Raw genomic sequence first — 24,949 nt, 5'->3', positions numbered from 1 at the left:
GCAGAGGGAATATAAGGGCTTTATCTACAATATCATTACCCTGATAAATGGGTCCTATGGTGGACATATGTGAGCGAATATGCAATACATAAAGAGGAGTAGAGCGTTGTAACATGGACTCTTGAATATCATATAGGATTTGAGCTATAGTTGAAGCACAGGGATTAATGAGGGCAAAAGGTAAAGCAGCAATAGCATTTGCACAATACAAGCTATCAGTAACAAGATTAAAGCTCTCATTAGGTAATATGGAGAGAGCATATTGTATTGCCAGCAATTCATTTTTCTGGGCTGAGGAATGCTCGGTGGTGTACACCTTAAGGAATTGCCTGGAAGGGATATAAACCGCAGCCCTATGGTTTTTAGTAGCATCCGTAAAAACAGTGGGTCCCGTAACTGGCTGTAGAGATACAATAGTAAAAGGCATATGGATAGGAAGGACTTCCCATCCTCTAAGCGCTTGGGGGAGCGGAAGCTTTATGGTATTACACATACATAAAAGAGAGGCCCATTCTGGAATCTCATCGGAGAAGCACCTTAAGACTTCCTCTGATGCCTCTAAATTCAAAATGGGAAATCTGCCAAAAGCCAATAGGCAGCGCTCGGCACCTAAAAGAAAAAATTGGGTGACCATTCGCCATTTATATGGAAGGGCCTTTTTGTTGAGAGGGGGGTACAGCCACTCCAAAATGCCATGTGATTGATAGAGGCAGCCAATGAAAGTACTGGCTTTTAATATAGTGGCATAAATGGGTTGGTTGGGTTCCTGCCGCACAACAACTGTGGAGTATCTGTTGAGGATGCTCTTGGCTGCCATTAAGGCCTCGGATGTCCAATGTCTGGGTGAAAGCAGAGCGGGATCCCCTTGCAGCAAATCATACAACAGGTATAATTCACCATCAGGGATAGGGGTAACTGCCCGCATCCACTGTATAGCGCCAATCAGCTTTTGAAAATCGTTGAGAGTGGTGAGCTGAGAAAGATCAATGCTCGGAGGACGGCGAGCAATCCGTCCTTGTTTCAATTCATGGCCAAGATACTGAAAAGGGGGTGTAGTCTGTACCTTGTCTGGAGCCACAGTTAGCCCGTGGGCAGCTAAGGTATCGACCATAAGTTGAGTAAGCGCCATCGTGGAATCCTGACTAGGTGTGGCAATAAGAATGTCATCCATGTAATGAATGATAATGGCCTTGGGGAAGCACTGTCTGAGTGGGGAGAGGATGGCGTGGACATACATTTGGCACATAGTAGGACTGTTTGCCATCCCTTGAGGGAGCACGGTAAAATGATACCTTTCATATGGCTGCTGGCGATTTTCCGAGGGAATGGAAAAGGCAAATTTGACTCTATCTTGTGGATGTAAGGGAATGCTATAGAAACAATCTTTGATGTCAATAATTGTCATACTAAAATCTCGGGGGATCGCAGCAGGGCTAGGGAGACCAGGTTGTAGCGCCCCCATAGGCAGCATGCATTTATTAATCTCTCTAAGGTCTATGAGCATGCGCCAAGATCCATTTTTCTTTTTTATAACAAAAACAGGAGAATTGTAAGGGCTTGTAGTGGGCTCAATGCGGCCCTGCTCCAAAAGGGAAGCAACTATAAATCGTAAGGCGGTGAGCTTTTGAGGGGTTAGGGGCCACTGCTCAACCCACACAGGGGTCTCGGTTTTCCATGTTATAGGTGGGCTGCTCACCGTCACAGTGGCCCCGGAATGTTTAATTGAAGGTGTTCTGGGGTGGTAAGGTGTAACCCAAGTTGCTGAAGAAGGTCAAACCCCCAAAGGGCGTAGGCAAGGCCGGTCAATTTCAAAGGCCTAAAATACCCCTGATGATTCTCAAAGGTCCAATTCAAATGTTTAGCAGCCCGTAGTGCCAAACTGGCACCCCCTACTCTAGCAACCTGGGCAGCACCATCGTTCACCGCCCAACTGGGGTCCCATTGGGATGCATTAATAACTGACACATCTGCTCCAGTATCGAGCAGACCCATGATTGGACGCCCTTCAACCAGAATCTGTATCATGGGGTGATCGCCTACAATGGGAGAGCACCAATTAATTTGATGGGTGTTCTGCTCAGGCTCTTCAATCCAAGGCAGGGAGATACCCCTCCCAACGGGAGTCCCTGGGGCAATATTTATAGGATAACAATGCGGGTTAGTCAAATAAATCGTGGAGGACCCGCTGGACAACAATTGAGTATGGACTATGAATGGCACATAGCCGGAGGGTCCCACCACCAAGCGGGGAAAGGGAGCGGGGGGCACATCAATCCCTTCAGTATGCCAAGGCCTTATAACTAAATCAGTGTCTGAGGGATCCATGGCAGATGTGCATACTAAGGTTGCAATTTTTGGAGGGCTTGTTGGTACTGCTGCAGATACGACAGGGGTGCAGAATTCCTGGGCTGGGGGGCAGGGGCAGGGCCTACAGCCTCCACTGGGAAGATCTGTTTCTGGGGTCGGGGGCCCCCCCGAGGGAGGCCCCCTTTCCCATTTCCCGACCGAGGTGGTTGAGGCTGCTGCTTTAGATGGCAATGTTTGGCAATATGGCCCGGTTTCCCACAGCGAAAACAGGTGGGCAATGCTCCCATTTTAGCGACAGGGCACTGGCTCTTAAAGTGCCCCATCTGACCACAGCGATAGCATTGCCTCTGGTCCTTGGCACCCTAAAGGGCCTGGGTCACCCCTTGGGCCACCGCCGTCACCATGGCCTGGTGGGTGTCTTTAGGTGGAATGTCTAACAGCCTCTCTACTATCTCCTCAAGGGAGGCGAGAGGCCCCAAGCCCGCTAGGGCTTGGGAGCATTCAGGACACAGGCCATCTCGGACCAGCTGAGTTATCAGGGAATCCGTTCCTGGTCCTGAGCCAAGAGACCGCCGGACCGCAAGCTGGACCCGACTCACAAAATCAGTGGGGGACTCGCTAGCCCTCTGCTTTAGCCCTACCAACTTATCCCTCATAGTCCCTGGGGCGTCAATCTTGGCAAAGCCCCTAATATGACAATACTGAACTGCAGCCATCACCCGAGGATCGAATTGGAGCTGGTCAATAAGCTGCGAGTATGGCCCTGCCCCTGTTATCATATTCACAGCATCCTCTGTCTCTGCAATATTGTGTTCCTTGACATATCTGAGCGCCTCTTGTCTAACGGCGGCGCCATAAGCCACTAACTGTCCTGGTGTAAGGATAGCCCCCGACACTTCCTTCCAATCAGCTGGGGCCCACGGCCAAGTGGCTGTGGTATTCGCAAAGAGATGCTTCACATAAGGTGACGAAGGGCCATATTTGGAAACGGCCTCCTTCAGTTCTTTCAATAATTTGAAGGGCACCGGTTGATGGAAACGGTTCTCGTTTCCCATCGGATCCCGCTCCACAATGACAAGGTAAGCGCCGGCCCCCTCCCACTCCTCTAAATCTATCTCCTGTCCCTCCGCCAAAGCTGCGGATAGGCTCTGAGTGAGTACACTCAGAGGCTCCGAGGGCCCGGACCGCCCGTAGGTAAATGACCGCGCTCCTTGTGATGATTGTGACAAGGATGTGGCGGCTGGGGAGAAGGAGAGGGCATTCAGCCCGACCTCGGGAGGACTGGGAGTTCCCAAATTCCGTTGAAACTTCTTCCTGCGAGTTCCCCAGCCCTCTCTTGCTGTTTCAGGGACTTCCCATTCCTTCTTGAGTGTTCCTCCCTCATCGGACTTTCCCTTTGTCTTGGGAACTTTCCACTCCCTTTTGGGCGTTCCCTCCTCATCAGACTTTCCCTTTGTCTCGGGGGCTTTCCAGGGGACCTTCCACTCCCTCTTGAGCGTTCCCTCCTCATCAAACTTTCCCTTTGTTCTTCCCCTCGGGGCTCTAGAGTCCCTGCCTGCACATTCTCTTAACATACCCCATGGATATAAAGGCTTGGGGTTGGGATTATCCTCATCGGATTCCTCTTCTTCTTCTGTCGTCCCTTGAAGGGACTGCCCTGTCTGGGTCTCGCCTTTTGATCGCCAGGGGGGACGGGGATCCGAGCACAAAAGTGCGGCGACCACTTGAAAGAACGTAAAGTCCTCCTCTGTTAATACACCCGGGTTCACCCTCTCATAGGCAACCATCTGTTGTCCCACTATGTCCCATTTAGCTGGGCGTAACCCACAATGCTCTAGCCAAGGGGAGACATCCCAGATCTTTTCCACAAATGCTCTACAGTCCCGAATGTGGGGCTTAAGCCCATGGATCTTACAAAGCTTATACAGCTGACAAGCAAGTACTCCTTTATCTTCGGGCTTTAAACTGGGAAAACTATTTCCCTGACCCATCCTGGCCACTTCCCAATATTAAGACTGCCTGAATCTTCCCGCAGTAGCAAGGCAAGGCCACTTCTCAATACTGAGGCTGCCTGAATCTTCCCGCAGTAGCGGAGCAAGGCTACTACTGCGGGGCAAGGCGGATTCTCCTCTCCCTACGGCGGTCCCTGTTCAGGGCGCCAGATGCCCGGGGCGACTCCCGGGCCTTTGCCTTCTACTTACCTATCCCCGGTCTTTGGACGTCTCCGGTCCCTCTCCCGGTTGGGGGAGGGCAATAAACAGGCAGAGCACCCGAAAGGAGTTGCAGTCAGCAAGCTTTATTGCGTTTCCTCTCCTCCAGCTCTCGTGGTCATCCCCTTTTATTATCCCCTGTCTCCTCCCCCGTACCTCCCATGGGCGGGCGAGCTCCTCCCAAGTGCCTCCCCGTGGGTGGAGCCAGCTTGTTACCAGGGCCATCCCAGTACCCCACAAGGGGGCAGGTTCGGACCCTCAGGCATCTGACGGTCCTCACGGGGGACCCCGGTCCAGAGCTGTCCCCCAACAATGGAGATCTCATGTGTGAGAAATGAAGAACAGACAAATTTAGCTGGAGGGGAATAACATATAAAACATCTATGTTATTCACCTAGGAATTCTTTGCCATACATATCCTCAGAGCGGCTACTTTATTTTCCTCTTTTTTTAAAAAAAAAATATTTATTTTTAGTTTCCAACATTCACTTCCATAAGATTTTGAGTTTCAAATTTTCTCTCACTCCCTTCCCTCTCCAAGATGGCTTGCAATCTGATATAGGCTCTACATATACATTCACATTAAACATATTTCTGCATTAGTCATGTTGTAAAGAAGAATCAGAACCAATGGGAGGAACCACGAGAAAGAAGAAAGAAAACAAAACAACAACAAAAAAGAGATCAAATATTATGCTTCCATCTGCATTCAGACTCCAAAGTTCTTTCTCTGCATGTAGATGGTATTTTCCATCATAAGTCTTTTGGAGTTGTCTTAGATCCTTGCATTGCTGAGAACTGCTAAGTCTATCAAAGTTAGTCATTGAACAATGCTGCTCTTACTGTATACAATGTTCTTCTGCTTCTGCTCACTTCACTCAGTATCAGTTCATGTAAGTCTTCCCAGGTTTTTCTAAACTCTGCCTACTCATCATTTCTTATAGCACAATAGCATTCCATTACAATAATATAATCACAACTTGTTCAGCCATTCCCCAATTTATGATCATCCCCTCAATTTCCAATTCTTTGCCACCACAAAGAGCCAGAGTAGTTACTTTTGACAAGTTAGAGTCAAAGATCCCAAGTTTCATGTAAGAGGGGTAGGATGGAAGTAAATAGAAGAAAGTGAAGGAGCCTTTATAATACATAGGTTTTTCAAAATAAATAAGTTAGAGAATAAGAGAATGCCTAGCTGTTTTTGATGAATTTTAGTCAGTAAGGACAGATGAATTCTTTCTTAGGGTATTGATGGTGTAATTCCTAAGTCACTCTCAGTGATCTTTGAAAGACTTGGGGCAAGAGAAAAAAGTTCCATAGGATTTGGAAACGGCAGTGTCTTCACATTTTTAGTGGAAGAGGATGAAGTCTGATCATTATAGTCCAGAGAACTTCACTTTGATTCCTGGGGAAATTCTAGAAAATATTTTTAAAGAGATTGTTAGTGAACAGCCAGAAAATGAAGTAGAGATGACAAAGAGACATCATGGCTTTATCAAGAATTGATCATGCCACATCAAGCATATTTCCTTTTAAGATAGGATTATTAGACTGATTTATCAGGAGAATATAGTAATATGATTAACTAAAATGTCACAAAGCATATAGCAAATTATTAAGGTTTAGATGTAGAAATGAGGGCAAGATGATATGAGTTAATTAAATAAATGAACTGGTTAAATGCCCCAAACTAAATAATAGCCATTAATGTTTAAATGTCAATTTGGAAGAAGATATTCAGTGCAGATGCCTCAGGGATTACTTTGTCCTGTTGAATATTTCTATCAATGATTTGGATAATTGCAGAGATAAAACCTCATCAAATTTGCACAAGACACAAAGCTAAAAGGGATAGCTAACACACTGGATGATAGAGTCAAGACCAAAAAAGATATTGTCAATCTAGTACAGTGGACAGAATTAAATAAAATGAAATTTAATAGGGATAAAGATAAAATCTTATACTTGGGCTAAAAAAAAAGAAAGAAAAACTCAATTCAACTTTTCAAGTTCAAGATGGGGATGGTTTAGCTGGACCTTAATTGATTGGAGTAAGATTTGTGGGTTATAAAGGTAACTTGGAACAATAGATAAGGCTTTGGATTTAGAATCAAAGGGAGTGTATTAAAATCATAGCTCTACCCATGATTATGAGAGCAGCTTTGGGCAAGTAACTTGACCTGTCTGGGCCTCACTTTCCTTATGTATAAGGAGAGAGAATTGGATTTGATACCCTCTAAGATCCATTTTTGCTTATAAATTTGGGGGTCATAAGGGAGTTTATAAACTTAGCTTATAAACCCAGGGAATGGCAAGCTCAACATGGGTGAAAAATGATATAGCAGATAAAAAATAAATTAATGCCAACTTGGGCTGAATTAAGAACATTATTGTGTTCCTTTCTAGGGACATTACAGTCTTCAGTGGACTCATATCTGGAGAGCATCTAGCAAAGAAGAATCATGATGGTGAGAAGTCTTGAGTTCATTCCATATAAGAATCTATTGAAGGAGTTGGGGACAATTAACCTGGAGAAGAGAGGACACACAGGGATTATGATAATATAATTGTTTTCTAGTATCTAAAGAGCTATTATTATATGGGAGAAGGATTTAGATTGTTCTGTATAGTTGTGGCAGAAGTAGGAGCAATGTTATAGGAAGTTGCAGGGGCAAATTCAAGTTTGATGAAAGGAAAAACTTCTTAATGAATAAATGAATTAATGACCAAGACACCCCTCCCCCCATGCTTATTAAGTACCTATATGGTCCCAAGAACCATGCTAAGTCCTTGGAATATAAATATAAAAGTAAATTTAGTTCCTGTTCTCAAAGATCTTGCATTCTATTGGGTGAAACAACACAGATAAGTGAGTGGTATCTCGGAAAGAACACTTTGATCCTGGAAGCTACAGGAATGAAAAGTGTAGCCATAGGGGAGTAGATGACACACTTCATATAGGAACATGGTGTTGATACAATCATAGTTCATGGTTCCTGAACTGGAGGAAATAAAGAGAGAAGAGAGATAGAAGGGTATGCCTGATTAAGTGAGGCAATTGGTGGAGAGGTAGCCAGAGAAGAGATAGCGAAACATGGCTGGGGGATTCCTGAAATAGCATTTAGGGAGAGAGTCACCAATCTAAGGAGGTTGCTGAGGTTGGCTGGAGCTATCCCAAAGAAAAAAAGCTTGCCTTAGAAGACAAAGGAATTCACATCACTGGAAATCTTCAAGCAAAAGTATGTTGTAGAGGGGGTTTTTGTTTAGGTACAGCTCAGAGATTCTGTGCAACTTTGTTATTAAATGTTTTACTGACTGCTAAAAATCATCCTAGGAAGAATTGAACACTGTACTAAACTTTAGCTACCATGGACAGCTACCACAGACACTATTGAACTAAAATTCTTCTTATTCAAGGGCTCAGAAAGAAAGAATGTAATTTTGGAAACCACAGAATGATTCTCTACACCTTTCTACAAGAAACATCTCTCCTGTAGATAGAGATAAGCAATTTATAACATGAGAGTAAGGAAAAGATTATGGTCTAGGGGTAAGGAAGATGAAAATTGTTCAGGGAAGTAAAGAGAAAACAGCATTTGAAATCAGTGGATCTTACTTTAAATCCTGAATCTGGTACTGAACACCTCAATGACATTGAATGAGCTAATAATTGCTCAGTTACAGTGACATCAGTCTTTGAATCTCCTATTTCTTTTTAGTGATACCCTATGCCTGGTCTTTCCAGCTCTTTGAAGATATATACAAGGGAATAACATATTCCAGTCACAATTACCCCAGGAAGAAAGGGTATAGAGTAAACTAAATGACATTGTATATGAGGATGGTGACACACAAATTTCAGGGAATCCATGAATGAGGTAGAGGGACACTCCTTACCCCTCTAGAACCTCAAAGATCATTTATTTTCCAAGGGGAGTTCAGAGATGAATTGACTATGCTTGATTTAAGATGCATCAAAGTATTCTAAAAATGAACTCCCATGCCTGAAGATAATGCTAACATGTGATCAATCCCTTAAGTATGGCCCAATTCACTGATAATTATTTTTTTAAGGAAATTAATGATATGGATATTAAAATTTTGTGACATTGGTGCAAAGTTTTACCCTTAAAATACCATCAATGGCCTTTTATAACTAGGGATGCTTATGGGCACTGGAGACAAATTAGTAAAAGAAACATCTAGTGCAGTAGTGAATGATTTGGGGAGATTTTAATGTTAATGCCAAAATCTAAGCCTTCAGAGATGGAAAAAGTTCAGGATGTTTGGGTTAAAAATTTTCCTTAAAGGAATCTAGAAGTACTTGTCAATTGATGATAAATGATAAAGTGTAAGGAGTTATCAAGTTTTGTAGTTGTAGGTCCAGAGGCAGCACTTGCATCAGTACATAAGAGATGTATAAGAGGGATATAGATCTGACCTGTAAGAATCCGGGTCACCAGTTACACTTTGTCCTTATCAGTATTGCTAAGTAATTCTTTGTCACTTGCTGAAACTCCAGTGAGTCTTTGTTAGTCCTAGAGGCAAGGTAAGAATTTAATGGAACTTTCTAGTTTCAAAGAGAAAATGCTGAGGGGTGATAAGGGGGAAAAATAGATCTCAATCAGAAGCATTTCCTTTTCTTACCCTGTTGGGTGCAGCTTTGAGCCTCTAGTGTTTTTTAATTGTTTTTTTTTAAATTTTTAAATGTTTTTCCAATTATATGGAAAAAATTAACATAACATTTTTTTTAATTTTGAGTTCCAAATTCTCTTACCCTCCCATGAGAAGGCAAGTGATTTGATTGTACATAGGTTATACATCTATAATCACACAAAACACATTTCCATGTAAGTCGCGCTGTGAAAGAAAACACAGAAAGAAAAAACAAGAAAAATATCCTTGATCTACTGGGATGGCAAGCAAAGTAGGATCTTTGGCTGTTTTTGTTTAATGATCAAGTGCCTCTGATTGAATAATGTGATTAAAGAAGATCTTCCCCACCCATTAATGTACCTGGGGAGATTTGTAGGAAGACCTACACCTTTTGTTTATGAGGCATTGGTTCTCAAGGGTTGTGATGTCCTCTGGTTCTAAAAAATGTCTAAGTACACTGTCCTCCTTGTTCTGTTTTGATAGCTTGGTATACTGCCATAAGTGTATCATACTGACAACTCTCCACCTATCCCAGTACTTTCCGAAGTTCACCTAGTACCTGGGTTAGTTTGATTAGAGAAGATTTGTAGGAAAGGCCATGCCTTTTGTTAATGACACTGGTTCTCAAGGGTTGTAATGCCCTCTGGCTCTACAAAACATATAAATACTCTGAGGTGAAGTTTTACTTTGAGACTTACTCTTTGAAAGTGTTAATTTGGCCAAAGGAAACTCTGAGCAGCCACTAAGGTGTCCACCCACCCCCATCCCCCTTTGAAAACCCCTGATGTTGGTACTTCTCTCTCTGGTAACTATGTATGTAAGGTCAGATAGTTATCTGTCTGTTGATTTATGATGTATGTATTGCTTAGGTCAGACATTTGGAAGCCTGTTTGTTGATTTTGATTTCTCTGTATTTTCTCTGAAGTGTAGGGTGCTGACTTTTTCCCCTGAATTTGTTGAATAATTCATGTGCTTGATTAAAGTGATTGTTGACTCCTCAAAAGTTGCCTTACCCTTTATAAATGCAGATCTAAGAACCTGTGACAGCAGGCCATTCTCTGTATGTTGGGGTTCTTACTGTTCCTTCTGCATTCAGGCTCTACCAATTCTTTCTCTGGAGGTGGACAGCATTTTTCGTTATAAGTCCTTCAGAATTGTCTTGGATGATTGTATTACTGAGAATAGCAAAGTTATTCACAGTAGATCATAATACAATATTGTTACTGTGCACAATTTTCTCTTGGTTCTGCTCATTCCACTTTGCATCAGTTCATGTGAGTCTTTCCAGGTTTTTCTTGTTCAGACATTCCCCAATTGATAGATATTGCTCAATTTCCAATTCTTTGCCACCACTAAAAGCTGCTATAAATATTTTTGTACATATAGGTCCTTTTTCTTTTTTTAAAAAATCCCTTTGGGATATGGACCTAGTAGTGGTATTGCTAGGTCAAAGGGTATGCATGATTTTATAGCCCTTTGGGCATAGTTCCAAATTGCTCTCCAGACTGGTCGAATCAGTATACCATTTCAACAATTCAGTAGTGTTTAAATTTTCCTATATCTTGTTCAACATTTGTCATTTCCCTTTTCTGTTATATTAGCCATTTTGATAAGTGTGCAGGTCAGAGTTGTTTTAATCAGAGTAGTGATTCAGAACATTTTTTCATATGACTACAGATAGCTTTGATTACTTTGTCTGAAAACTGTCTATAAATATCCTTTGACCATTTCTCAATTGAGAAATGGCTCTCATTTCCATAAACTTGACCCAATTTTCTATATATTTTAGAAATGAAGTCTTTATCAGAGAAACTTGCTGTAATTTTCTTCATAGTTATGGTAACTATGTATTTCTCTCCATTCTGTTTTCCCTGTTTATCCTATCTTTCTCTATCCTTTCACCCTGTCCATTCTCCAAAGAGTTTTGCTTCTGACTTTTACCTCCCTCAATGTGCCCCCACTTCTATCATCTGCTCCACCCCTTGTCCCCTTCTCCTCCTACTTTCCTGTATGGTAAGATAGATTTCTACACCCAACTGAGTGTGTTTATAATTCTTTCTTTCAGCCAATTCCAATGAAAGCACAGTTCACATGCTCCCCCCTCACCCCATTTTCACCTTCATTGTAAAAACTCTTTCAGCCTTGTTTTAAGTCAGATAATTTGTCCCTTTCCCTTTTTCCAGTGCATTCTTATTTCTCACCCCTTAATTTTTTTTTTAGATAATCATTCCACCATATTCAACTCAGACCTCTTTTTTCTGTCTGTGTATACTTCTTCTAACTGCCCTAATAATGAGAAAGTTTTTAGGAGTTACAAGTATTTTTTTCCATATAGGAATGTAAACAGCTTCACAACTGAATGCCTTATGATTTCTCTTTCCTGCTTACCTTTTTATGCTTCTTTTAAATCTTGCATTTGAAAGTCAGATTTCTATTTAGCTCTGGCCTTTTCATCAGGAGCACTTGAAAGTCCTCCATTTCATTGAATGTCTGCTTTTCCCCAGAAAGATTATACTGTTTTGCTGGATAGGTGATTCTTGGTTATAATTCTAGCTCTTTGCCTTCCAGAATATCATATTTCAAGCCTTTTGATCCTTTAATGCAGAAACTGCTAAATCTCATATTATTCTGACTGTGTCTCCACGATATTTTAATTGTTTCTTTTTTGGTTGCTTACAATATTTTCTCCTTGGTCTGGAAATTCTGGAATTTGGCTATAATACTGACAAATATAAAATTTCATTTTTGGATCTCTTTCAAGGGGTAATCAATGGATTCTTTCAATTTCTATTTTACCCTCTGGTTTTAGAACATCAAGGCAGTTTTCCTTGATAATTTCTCAAAAGATTATGTCTGGGCTTTTTTTTTTTTTTTAAATTGTGGCTTTCAGGTAGTTCACTAATTCTTAGATTAGCTCTTCTGGATCTATTTTCCAGATCAGTTGTCTTTCCAATGAGCTATTTCACATGTTTTTCATTCTTTTGATTTTGTTTTATTGTTTCTTGATGTCTCATAAAGTTATTAGCTTCCACTTGCCCAATTCTAAGTTTTAGAATTATTTTGTTTGGTGACCTTTTGTACTTCCTTTTCTATTTGGCAAATTCTGCTTTTTAAGGAGTTCTTCTCTTCAGTGAATTTTTGTGTATCTTTTTCCAGTTGGCCAATTCTGTTTTTTGAGGCATTCTTCTCTTAATTGGATTTTTGTGCCTCTTTTACCATTTGGCCTATTTGGTTTTTTAAGGTGTTTTCTTTAGTATTTTTGTGTGCCACTTTTACCAAACTGTTGACTTTTTTTTACATGATTTTATTACATCACTCTCATTTCTCTTCCTAATTTTTCTTCTACTTCTCTTGCTTTTAAAAATCCTTTTTGAGCTTTTCTATTGCTTGTAGCCAATGCATATTTTCCTTTAAGGCTTTGGATGTAGAGGGTTTGACTTTGTTATCTTCTTTTGAGTTTGTGTTTTCATATTCTCTGTCATCTTTCTATATGGTAAGGATCTTTTTTTTCCCTGCTGTTTTCTCATTTTCTAGCCTATTTCTTAAATTTTAACTCTGTGCTAAAACAGGACTCTGCTTCCACAGTGGAGGAGGCATCATCCCAAGCTTCAGGTTTTCTGTACAGCTACTTTCAGAGGTGATTTTGGGGACCTGTAAGTTTTCATTTTTTCCAAGGTGGTAGGATCTAGGAGGAGGTGTGTTTCCTACTCTCCTGTACTGTTCATTGGTATCTCTTCCACCATAGAATTGTTATCAGGGTCCCTGCTACCCTGTGGCCACAAGCTCTAGGGTTCTAGTGCTTCTCTTTGTGCTGGGACTCAGACCAAGGACCACAACTCACATCCAAGTGTAAGCAAAGCAACAGAATCCTGCCCCTGGTGCCAGCAAAGGGACTCCTGTAATCTTCTTCTGACCAGTTGTCTGATCCCCTTACCATCTGTGGGCTAAAAATTCTGAAAACAGCCATTGCTACCACTGATTCAGTTACTCCCAAGGCATGTTCCTGGTTTGCTGAGGCCAGGTCTCCACTGCAGCCTTTGCTGGACTGTACTTTACTATCATCCTGGTATGAAAGATCTTTTTTTGCTGAACTTCTAAGTTGTCTTGGGCTGGAAAATTGTTTCACTCTGTCCCTTTGTATGTTCTGCCATTCTAGAATTTGTTTTGAGGTATAATTTAAAGGTATTTGAAGAGGTTTGGTGAAGAGCTTAGGTGAGTCTCTGCCTTTTCTCTGCCATCTTAGCTTTACCTACCCCAGGTGTGTTGTGGTAGGTACAGCAATATCACATAGAGTCCTTAATCACATTTTGATGAAGGAAGAAACTCTAACAGCTGTTGATAGTGTCAGCTGGAGTGAAGCACAGTTGGCTGTTGGGGAATGAAGCCCAAAAGGTTTTTACAGCTAGGAGAACATCCTCAGGTTGTGAATTGTCCAGGGATAATTCCTTCTCTGTCAGGTGGCATGGAGAATCATACATTTTGGAGTTCAGAGGGATTTTTCCTGTTTATTTACTTTGCTATTCTATCCTAAATAAAAGTTTTGCTTTTGATTTATCATTCTTAATCTTTGGATAGTTGTATGACCCTGAGCAAGTAACTTAATCATGTTTCTTCATCTGTAAAATGATTGATTCTAGATCTAGCACTATCTACTGTGTACCCAGCTGCCTCAAAGAAGTTAAATTCACATTGAATTGGTCCCCATCTGACTTGGTGGATTTCTGAACACCACACCTGTCACCATACCCTACCTACCCTGAAAAAGAGGGAATATGGTGAGCCAGGTGCTGAGCTCCTTGAGAAAGAAGGGATAATGACCTAGAGTCTCATACACAACAGCCACCATGATCTACATTAGGTGGAAAAATTTTATTGAAGTGAACTTCAAAGAAAGAAAGATTGTATAATGTCAGCAAAATGAGTCTTGAAATGGTAATAAGAAAGCAAAGGTATCCCTACTCCCTTCCAGAAACAGTGTTTGTATGCATTGTGGGGGGTGGGTGGGTGGGGAGGAGTGGGAATGAAGTTTTCTCTAGCCATTGCTAGAGAGTATAACAAAAGATACAGAATCATTGGTGGAAGTCAGTGATTGATACCTAACAGAAAATGAAAGAAAGAGGTCCATAATAAGGGGAACATTGTTCACTTTAGAGCAGCAATTCCAAAAGTACAGTGGAAGAGAAGGTAGGCAGGATTGAAGTAAAATGTGAATGGGAAAAGGTGGAGGAGTTTGATAGTTGGGGAATAGGAGGTGGGGATAGTTCACTCACATGTGGTTGGTATTTGAGTGATTTAGGGAGAAGAAGAGTTAGTAGTAGGAGATTGTTAGACATAGGGTAATAGTGGCTGGGAGATGAATTGTAATGCTTACAGTCTTGAGACTGTACAAGGGGTCTTGTTGCTAGGCAAAGTCCATAGTATGTAGGACATTAGTCTTCATGCATGATCTATAGCCAGTGCTGTCAGCTTATTTCAACTGGCTGAGAGTGCTGGGCAAGACCCAAATCTGGGTCACTCCCAGACTCCTTTTCTGGTGTGGCTAGAACAAGAGGAAATCTTTAAATAATGACAATTTGTAGCTATGAAATGACAAATCAGTTCCATTTAACAAAGAAAAGTTTGATACAATGTAAAGAGAATTGGACTGAACATCTAGGGTCCTTAGTTTGAATAGCAGCCTTGCCTCTACTGTGACTCTCTATAAAACGCATGGAATAGACTGGATGGCTTCTAAGATTCCTTCCAGTTCTAAATTTGTGAGACTATGAATATTTAATTGTCTGCTATTTTCTAGGTACAATGCTGGAGATAAAAAACAAGACAAAAACAAAACAAAAAAAATCCCATCCCTCAAGGGGCTTACCTTTTATGGAAAGCTAGAAGATAATCTTGCTATTAATAATCCTCCAGACTATTGTTGAGGGCCAAATTATCTTGTATTTTTAACTTTTCTCATCAGCAAATAAATATTAAATGCCACATCAGGATCTCCTAGATAAGTATTGGAAACCAAAGAAACAGTAAAATAAGTTAATATGAACAGAGAGAAAGGATTAGTGGCAAGTACTCCAAAGAAGCAGCTTGTTCAAATAAATCTGAATGAGGTCTTCAATAAATATGTAATAGTTTAGAATGGAGCAGCTAGGTGGTGCAGTGGATAGAGCATCAGTGCAGAAGGCAGGAGGACCTGAGTTCAAATCTCACCTCAGACACTTGACACTCACTAGCTATGTGACCTTGGGCTAGTCACTTAACCCCAACTGCCTCATCCTGAGTCACCTCCAGTCATCCTGATGAATATCTGGTCACTGAATTCAGATGGCTCTGGAGAAGAAGTGAGGCTGGTGACCTGCCCGGCCCTCCCTCACTCAAAACAAAGTTAAGTGCAAGTCATGTCATTATTTCTCTGATGGCATGGCCTTCTTTGGCAACGAAGGATGAACACACATATAATAGTTTAGAATAGGCATGGGGCACCTGCAGCCTCGAGGCCACATGTGGTTCTCTAGGTCCTCAAGTTCCATCCTTTGACTGAATCCAGACTTCACAAAACAAAATAAAAGGATTTGTTCCCCTCCCCTGGTTTAGAATAGAGGTTCCTTAGCCTTTTTTTTTAATGGACCCACTTTCATATTCTGGTGACGCCTAAAGACCCCTTCTCTGAATAATGGTTTTAAATGTGTAAAATAAAATACCTCAGATTACAAAGGAAACTTTATATATTAAAACAAGGTAATTAGAAATCTATTTTCATAAAATCCACAGAGCCATGATTAAGAACCAGAAGGTTTATAAAAAATTTGACAAACCACTAATCTAGATATGCCAAGTTTTAAAGTTGCAGCATTTCCATATAGGGTAATTGTTCCTTAGTCCAAGTCACTTACAAGGAAGATTGCAAAGTATTTAGTTCCTATTATTTAATCAAGCCCGTTTTCCAATTCACCGAGGGCCAAGTAAATAGGAAGCCAGCTCTGCCACTGAAAAGAAACAAAGAAATAAGCCATAAGAATCTTCCCTGTTTCCAGGTCTAGGTGAAATATGAGTGCATTAGGAAATGAGAAATTCTAAATGAGCTGGGGGATGCTGCACTCACCTTCCCTGGCCCTTTTCCAAGGTGTTGGCTCTCAGTGGTGGTGGTCTCCATCTGCTAAAAAAACATAGATGTAAGTAGATACGTTGCTTGGTATAGGAGAATATGGACAAATCACTACCAGTTCAAAACTGTAGGTCAAATCAATCCCTCTTTTCAATCAAAAAACAATGGTCTTGATCCATTGAACCTGCAGGGATTCTATTTGGAGCAGCATATAGGATCCATTGAACCTGCAGGGATTCTATTTGGAGCAGCATATAGTGCAGTACTGTAATTCTCCTTGTCTATGAAATGAAAGGGTTGGACACCTCTAACTAAAAGATGGTAGAATTCAAGCTTCTTGAGGGCAGGGACTGTTCACCTTTACATTTGCATCCTCAGTGCCTAGTACAGTGCCGACCAAATGGTGGGTGATTGATAGAAATTTATTGATTCATCCTTTTGAGTAATAACATTTAAGAAGCATTAATAGTGTGCAAAACACTCTGCTGAATGATAGTGCAGATACATTTATATAAAACAAAGTCTAATGACATCTTGAAAGAAAAAAGAATGGTGTTCCAAGTCCATAGATTCAATGCCTTCTGCTGATTGGGGAAGGCTTATAGTTAGCATCTCACCACTTTTTAAGAGAATGTTATCTTGCCTTTGGTTTTCTCTTTTTAGTGTTTTTCTGGCCTTTTCCTTTATAAAATCTCCCTAGCTTCTGACCCAATGTTCCCAGATGCGGATTAGAAAACAAGTATAAAGAGGGCTTAGATCGTGAGTCAAAAGTTCTCAGATCAAACTGTGACCCTGTCATTTAGTACCTGTGGGGCATTTGTTAAATCATGTCCCCTTCTGGGCTCCAGGTTTCCAATCAATAAGATGAGGGTGGTAGACTAGACCTCTGTGAGCCTTCCCAGCTCCAAAATCTGCAATCCTGTATTTTGCCATGTCTTCTGGATCTATTACCCTTGGGCACCTATAATTTTTTAACCTCAGGGCTTATTTATTGATTAGTATCCCGTGTCTTTAGAATGAAGAATGGTTCTTAAATCTTTTCCCCAAGCTGAATGATTCACTTCCTACCTTCTCACCTTTTGAGGGGTTGTAAAGGGAAGAGGGGGGACACAGGAGATGGTTAATTCCCCAAAGGCAAAAGTCAGTTTATCTTTTTTGTTATACACATTGGTTACATTTGCCATAACTCATAAGTGTTGCCATGCAAACCCAAACCTATTTTTAAATTGCTTAAATTGGCTTTTAGAAATTAACTTTCAAAAGTAAAATTCTAAGTTTTTATATGGGGAAAATTGTTGTCCTTGCTGTGACTATGTAGCATAATCTTTTAAGACATATTTATTTTATTCCTCCTCCCCATTACGTATTAAACAATTTTTAACTTTTTTTTTAAAGTTGTGAGTTCCAAATCTGTTCTTCCTTCTCTCCTTCTCTTCCCCCCACTTCCCTCAGAGAGCAAGAAATCAGATATAGGTTACACATGTGCAATCATGTAAAACATTTCCATATTAGTCATTTGTGTTTCCTAATAAAGAGAAATCATTGACCCTCACTGCCTTGTAATCATGTTGACTTTTTACAGGAGCAAAAATAGTATTTACTCTTTGTTATTTGGGGGTAGAAGAGTTTTCACTTTTTTGTGTCACCACACCAATTTCTGCCCATTAGAAGGATGCCATCTCACTATGATCACAATATAAATGTCATTATTTGATTGTGGAGCCTTGTCTACTCAGAAAGAAAGAAAAACACACCGTTTGTCAAAAGGCCATGTCTTGTTGGGAAAATTCCTATTGGAGTTCTAGAGAAAGTGAAAAATTAAGAATATTTTAAGGAAATATTATGTGTTTTTCATAAGAAAGTTTATTAACTGGCCCCAGTAGCTAACACGAGATTTTTTCTCTTTTAGATGTAGAAGAGAGGCCGTCACTTCAACGTCCAGACTCTTTTTTTCCACCGAGCCTCAGGAACTACAGATTTACACCCTCAGCTGATGGTTGATGGTTTTCAATGAACGAAATGGATAGCAGCTTAAAGAATGTTCTTATCATAGCTACTGGGTTTCTGTTTCTGTTTACAGCTTATGGGGCTCTTCAGAATCTAGAGGTAGGTGTGTGTGTGTATTTAACTTAGATACCTTGAATTCTTCAAAGGGCATTTGTACCTATGCATTTCTTGACCTCTGTACTACCTAATGATCAAAGTGGCTTGCTCATGGCTACATAGATAATATCAGATGGCATTAGATTTCCTCTCATGTCAATATTCAAGTCTATTCCACAGCAGAAATGGTATAGATTTCAATTCAGTTGGTATTCCTTTTCCTAAGATCTTCTAAGATAAAATGTTTTTATTTAGAAGACTGTTTTTCCAATTACATTCTCACTGGGTCTTGCCACCACAATAAATCACATTTTAAATTAAATTTTTATTTTTGGTTCCAAATTCTCTCCCTTCCTAAGCCCCTCCTACACCTAATGAGAAAGTACAAAATACAATAACCATGGTATTTATGAGGTCATGCAAAATATATTTCCACATTAGGCATATTATGAAAAAAAAAAAGAAAAAAGTGAAAAAATGTAATTCAATCTGCACTCAGAGCCCATCACTTTTTTCTCTGGAGGTAGACAGCATTTTTCCTGAGTTCTTTGGAATTGTCACAAACCATTGTATTGATCAGGAGTAGTGAGGTGGCAGCTAAGTGGTGCAGTACATTGATCACTGGGCCTTGAGTAAAGAAAACCTGAGTTCAAATCTGGCTTCAGATACCGCTTATCTGTGTGACCCTGAGCAAGTCACTTAATCCTGTTTGCCTCAGTTTCCTCATCTGTAAAATGAGCTAGAGAAGGAAATGGCAAACAACTCTGTTGTCTTTGCCAAGAAAATCCCAAAAGGGGTCACAAGATTTGGACACAGCTGAAATGACTAAATCACAACAAATTGTATGATCGGAGTAGTTAAATATTTCACAGTTGGTTTTTATTATCCTATTGCTGTTGTTGAGTACAATGTTCCCCCGAGCTTTGTTCACTTTGCATCAAGTTCATAGAAGTCTTCCCATGTTTTTCCAAGCCCATCTCCACTATTTCTTACAGCACAATAGTATTTCATAACCAATCACATACCAAAACTTGCTCAGCCATTTCCTCAATTGATGATGGGGAATTCCAAAGAATTCCAATTCTTTGCCACCACTAAAAGAACCACTATAAAGTTTTTGTACATAGACATCCTTTTCCTTTTTTATTTGTTCCCTTTGTAGTAGTAACAGTATTGCTAGATCAAAGGATATATATTGTTTTATAGTCTTTTGGGCTTAATTCCAAATTGTTCCCCAAAAATGGTTGGACCAGTTAATAACTCCACTAAAAGTACTTTACTGTGTCTACAAAATAAATGATATTGAACCCTTGGATAGGGATTGCAAAGATTGGGAATTAATGATTTGGAATGTGATTCTTTTTGCCTTCTTTTAGAGTAGTTAAGACAAGAAAAACATATCATGAACCATCCTGTGTTTTGCACCATTTAATTTTGAGGTCAGATTCTATCATATGAATTCATTGAAATATGATCAAAATCAGATGGTGCTTTCAGGTTAGACCCTAGGCAAACTTCTTAAGTAAATAAAGTTCTGTCTCCATGCTCCTTTTTGTCCCTTCTGTGTCCTCTCATATTCTTCCTTTTTCTACTAGGCCTGGTGCCTTCTATCAAAAGCTACTTACTTTTATCAGTCATTACTTACTCACTTTTATCAGTCATTTATACCTTAGTTTAAAATAAAATGCCCTTCTGGGGACATTTGCTTTTCTTGAAACTTTTTTAAAAAAGATTATTTGTTTAACGTTAAAGGTATTTCAGATACTTCTGCAGGAAAGAGATATGAAAAGACGTCAATTTGAGCAGTGCCTCTTTGTGGTATCCCTGAAATAAACATTTTTTAGCTACTGTGTGCTCTAATTGCTATTTTAGCTGACCCTGGGGTACTCATTGCAACGCAAACTGTGGATAAAATGGATAGGATGCAAGGCCTGGAGTTAGGAAGACTCATCTTTCTGAGTTCAACTCTGGTCCTCGAAACTTCCTAGCTGTGTGACCCTGTGCAAGTCACTTAACTCAGTTTCTGTCAGTTTCCTCAACTGTAAAATGAGCTGGAGAAGGAAATGGCAAATCACTCCATTGTCTTTGACAAGAAAACCACAAAAGGGATCACAAAGACAGACATGACTGAACAACAACATTACTTTGTTATAATTTGCGATATTTGTTGGCATTTCTGATGATTTTTGGGCTCACTAGTATCACGAGCTAGTGAACAACATGATAATTAACCTTTACATGGTGCTTTAAAGCACTAAATACATAGTCCCATTTGAACTTCACAAATTTTTGAGTAGGAACTACAAGAATTATTGTCATTTTCCAGGTGAGAAGAACTGAGCTTCAAACCTTGAAAGGCAATATAGTGTAGTGAATAGGAGACTGGATTTGGAATCCAAAAGACCAGGGTTCAAACCCTGCCTTAGATAGTTACCAGTGACATGAGCCCAGACAATTTTCTTAACCTGATTGTGCCTCAGCTCCCTCATCTGTAAAAGGATGGGGTTGGATGTGATGGCTTCTAAGGTTCATAGCTCTAAAGATAGAATTCTATCACTTGACCACAGTTACCCAGTTGGAGGCTGGGGCCAGGTGTATCTACAGAGGATCTCCTTGAAGTACATATAGGGGAATGAGAATGGTTGAGGCAGGTGGTAGTTATTAGCAGCTAGAACAACTGCACTGCTCTCCTCAATTCAATATTTTCTTCACACACTCTGCTGGTTCATCCTCTGCAAGCCCACAAGGCATGTACATCCCTCACCTTAGAGACTATTGCTTTAGACTACAACATGAAAGCACTTTATTAGGCTCTGAAGAGAAATCCAAAGAACTATTTAGAAATCACAGTCACTGAGCCAAGGAGCTTGTTCAGAATCTGGAATTCAGTGACGGTGACCTGGGGAGGCAAAAAACTGGGTGCTTGCCCTCCCATTACGTTAAAAAAAAAAAGAAAAAGAAAAAATCCTGGAAATCAATTTGTCAAAAAGCTCAAATCCACTTTTGACTTTGTCATTACCCATTTTCTACTTTGGTTCTGGGGATGCTGCCTCACTTAAATTTAAAGAATAAAACTACAGATGATAATGTAGTTTTAAAAAATCATGCTCCAATTTCTGTGAAATGCCTTTCTATTTCAATTATTGAAATTACTGTCCTATTTAAGACAACATAAAACTACGTATTGATATTTGTTTTTAATAATCATATCTAAAGAGCATTAGCTGTTTGTTTTTTTTAATGCTACTGAGTCTAATGTTGTATTGGCCTGTGCTCACAGGATGATGCAAAGTTTTCTGAGGTGTGGTCATGGAATAGGGGAGAAATAGGTGTCCCTTTTCACCATTTGAATAACAAAGCTTCCCCCCAAATAGTGGCCAATATCTGGTTTTGTGATTGTGGGTCAGGCCTGGGCATGAGCTCAATGGTGCTGCAAATCCAGCACCTCCCCCAGAAGCTGAGTTTAAGTGAGGTAATGGGTTTCAGGAGTTGGGAGCTACTAAAAGGAATGTTTGCAAATTTAGATTTAAAATCCAGAGGAAAGGATTGCCTTTACTACCCCTAGCCTTGAGATTTTTTTACTATATATGCTCTGACATTTGGGCCTTTACTTGGCTGCTCTGACTTAAGGGATAGGGCCCCTCTGTCCCCGACATGGTTCATCTTTCCCAATCCCCCAGCAAGAACTTACCTTCTTTTCATGAATCTTAAAGAGGTGCACCCTCTTTCACCTCTGCTATACATGTAACCGTGTATCATTTTATGATATCGTAAAATGATTTTATCATTTTATGAATTATTATCTGTGGCGTCATCTTCTCTACTAGACTAGAAAATCCTTGAAACAAGAAGCTATATATCTTTTTTTCTTTCCAGTCCCAGGCCTAGAACAATTCCTTCCACATACTTTGATGCAGATTATATCACCCATTTCTGCCCGTCACTCATTCTGTGGAGCTATTGTCCAGATCTTATAAATCTTCCATGAGATGTCCACTTGATAGGGCCCTCCCTCTGACTCTCTTGACATTGTAAGGGTATCAAGAGATTAATAATAATAGTAACCTGCTAGCATTTATATAACCCATACTGTGTACTAGGCACCATGCTATATGCTTTACAAATATCTCATTTCATCCTTACAACATTGAGAGGTAGGAGCTATGATTATCCTCACTTTACAGTTAAGGAAACTGAGGCAAGTGGAGATGAAGTGACTTGACCAAGACTACACAGCAAGTTAGTATCAGAGGCCATAGTTGAACTCAGGGCTTTCTGACTACAGACTCAACAATTCTATCAAACACGTCACCTCGCTTCATGGAGCCTTGTTCTTGTCAATCAAGCGGAACCAGTCTCTAGCCTATGGATGGTTGGAGACAAATAAAATAGGCTAGAGACAGGAGCTTCAGGAATTAAACCTAAGTTAATTTCAAAGTGAGGTAAATGGCTTGTAAGCAAGGATACATGTGCCTGGGCCCTGCCCCCAGGATGGAGAGATCCCCCTTTATTTAGTGTAGCCAGATCTCAATACTTACATCAATGGAAGCTTAGAGAGCTCTAGTCCTGACAATGAGGGTTGACAGCAACAATGTAACAAGTTTGATTCCTAGCAGGGCTTCATAACCTGAACATGGATACAGCAGGTGCTTGTCTGAGCTCAGAGAACACCTGCTGCTGGTGAAAGCAGTCAAATGTATATGAAACAATTCTGGGATTTTTCTGTGACTGAGATCATCCAGAGGGTGAGCACAAAGGACTGTTGCTATGCCAAGCTCAGGACACAGCTTGCTTTCTGGGCCTTGACTCTGCAAAATAGGGTTATCTCCTAATATCCTGACATTATGTAACGAGCCTAACTGCTTGTCAGGCTTTACAACTCTTGGGTGACATCTTTTATGAAGATTTTGTAGTTTGGTTAATCCTTCCTTGGGAATGTACTGGAGTCTGTTGCCAACTCTGCTTCTCTACTCATTGGCTTCTGAGTAACCCATGACTTTTATTATTCAGAAATCCTTAGTCATGTGGACCAATCAAACGGATCTTAAAGCTCTAAATATATTAGGAAGCTAATAACTATTTGCTGAAACCACCAGCACCTTCAGATCCGTAAGGACTAAGGAGTCAGGAGACTTAACTTTGTACGCTTGCTATACAAATGAATCCCTGCCTGACTCATTTATCTTGGTTTCACTTTCCATCTGTCAAATAAGAGAATAGGACTGATCTATAATAGGACATCATCTATAAGGGCCTTTCCGACTCTAAGACCTAATTTAGGACTAATAGTCACTAGGCTGCACTAATCAGCATAGCTAGCTTTTTTTTAAACTTTCCTTTTTTCCCTTTCTTTTCTTTTCTTTTCTCCCTTCCTTCCTTCCTTCCTTCCTTCCTTCCTTCCTTCCTTCCTTCCTTCCTTCCTTCCTTCCTTCCTTCCTTCCTTCCTTCCCTAGAGAAAGGATTTTTGTAATGTAACAGAAACTTCAACTAAATAGTAGGTGTTTTAAACGAACAGCTAGCTGCTAGAGCCTTCCCATGTAAGGTTGCCATACATCATTTGTATGTATCTTCTATGTACCTATTTATTTACACGTTGGCTCTTTCTTTGGAATGCGAACTTGTTGAGGACAAGGACTGCTTTTCCTTTATCTGGTTTGCCAGGGCCCAGCACAGTACATGGCACATTGCAAGCACTTAATAAATGCGTGTTGATTGAACAGCCTACAACACTAACTGAAATTATCAAGGCAATAAGAAAAAAAACAAGAGGAAGAGCCCAAAAGAGAGAAGATGGAGTTCTACATGCTCAGGGTCCTAGGTCTGTTTATACAACACAATCTGGAAAGAAGGTTCTACAATTGTATTTTCAAGTCTTACCAGATTGGATATATGCATAGAAGGGAAGCTCCACTTACATATATTAATATTTTTCAGTGTCAGTGGACTCCTTCACACACAAAATAGACTTGGCATTTTAAGTTTTGCTTTTACTGATTTAAACCTCTCTTCTCACCCACTTGTAATCAGGTTCAAATGACCAAAGCACATCTTTTTGATTTGTAGCAAAACTGTGGGTGGTGAAGAAAAAACCAAATTAATGAACTGCTGCAGGGTTTTCAGCAGCATACAATGGGATAAACTCAATAGCTGATACTCAAGAATAGGAACACAGTCTGAATGACTCTGGCTCTATGCCCAACTCCTGATATAATAAGAACTAGCACATGTATGCCCAAAAGAAGCAATATGGCAGAGGGAGAAGAGTTTGGGAAATGGACTTAACAGCACTTGTGTTCTAATCAAGGCTGTGAGACCGACTGTGTGACCCTGAGCAAATCCTTTCACTTTGAACCTTAATTTATTTTCTCATTGGTAAAATGGAGACAATCCTATTTGTGCTACCTATTCCAGTAGGTTTCGAGAGAGTGCTTAGTAAAACTGAACATGCTCTGGTCAACTTCATTTATCGTTGTTTGAATGCAAAATATACCTTGCCAAAAAGACTATTTTATGGAGAATTTGCATGGGCTAGGTGATCACATGGTGGCCAGAAGAAGCAATACAAGGACACTCT

General features: G+C 40.3%; 1 protein-coding gene and 1 long non-coding RNA gene across 7 annotated transcripts in view; one reads left to right on the top strand and one right to left on the bottom strand.

Moving 5' to 3' along the window:
- Positions 1 to 24,949, top strand: part of LOC140527168 (protein unc-93 homolog A-like) — a 262,533-nt gene that overhangs the window by 207,049 nt on the left and 30,535 nt on the right. For all 6 annotated transcript variants that reach the window (XM_072643889.1, XM_072643888.1, XM_072643886.1 and 3 more), the window contains 2 exons: positions 6,924 to 6,985; positions 18,182 to 18,378. In XM_072643889.1, coding sequence (XP_072499990.1) covers positions 18,283 to 18,378 — 96 coding nt within the window. In that variant the 5' untranslated portion in view covers positions 6,924 to 6,985; positions 18,182 to 18,282. The remainder of the gene's footprint in view (positions 1 to 6,923; positions 6,986 to 18,181; positions 18,379 to 24,949) is intronic.
- LOC140527170 (uncharacterized) overlaps positions 15,947 to 24,949 on the bottom strand; it is a 29,350-nt gene continuing 20,347 nt past the window's right edge. The window contains exons 5-6 of the long non-coding RNA XR_011974707.1: positions 16,270 to 16,323; positions 15,947 to 16,153 (exon numbers count right to left, since the gene is read on the bottom strand). This is a non-coding gene — a long non-coding RNA (uncharacterized lncRNA). The remainder of the gene's footprint in view (positions 16,154 to 16,269; positions 16,324 to 24,949) is intronic.

This window comes from Notamacropus eugenii, chromosome 2, assembly GCF_028372415.1.
Source record: "Notamacropus eugenii isolate mMacEug1 chromosome 2, mMacEug1.pri_v2, whole genome shotgun sequence".
Taxonomy (NCBI): Eukaryota; Metazoa; Chordata; class Mammalia; order Diprotodontia; family Macropodidae; genus Notamacropus; species Notamacropus eugenii.
The sequence above is the reverse complement of the archived record's forward strand: the minus strand, read 5'-3'. Positions and strand labels throughout refer to the sequence as shown.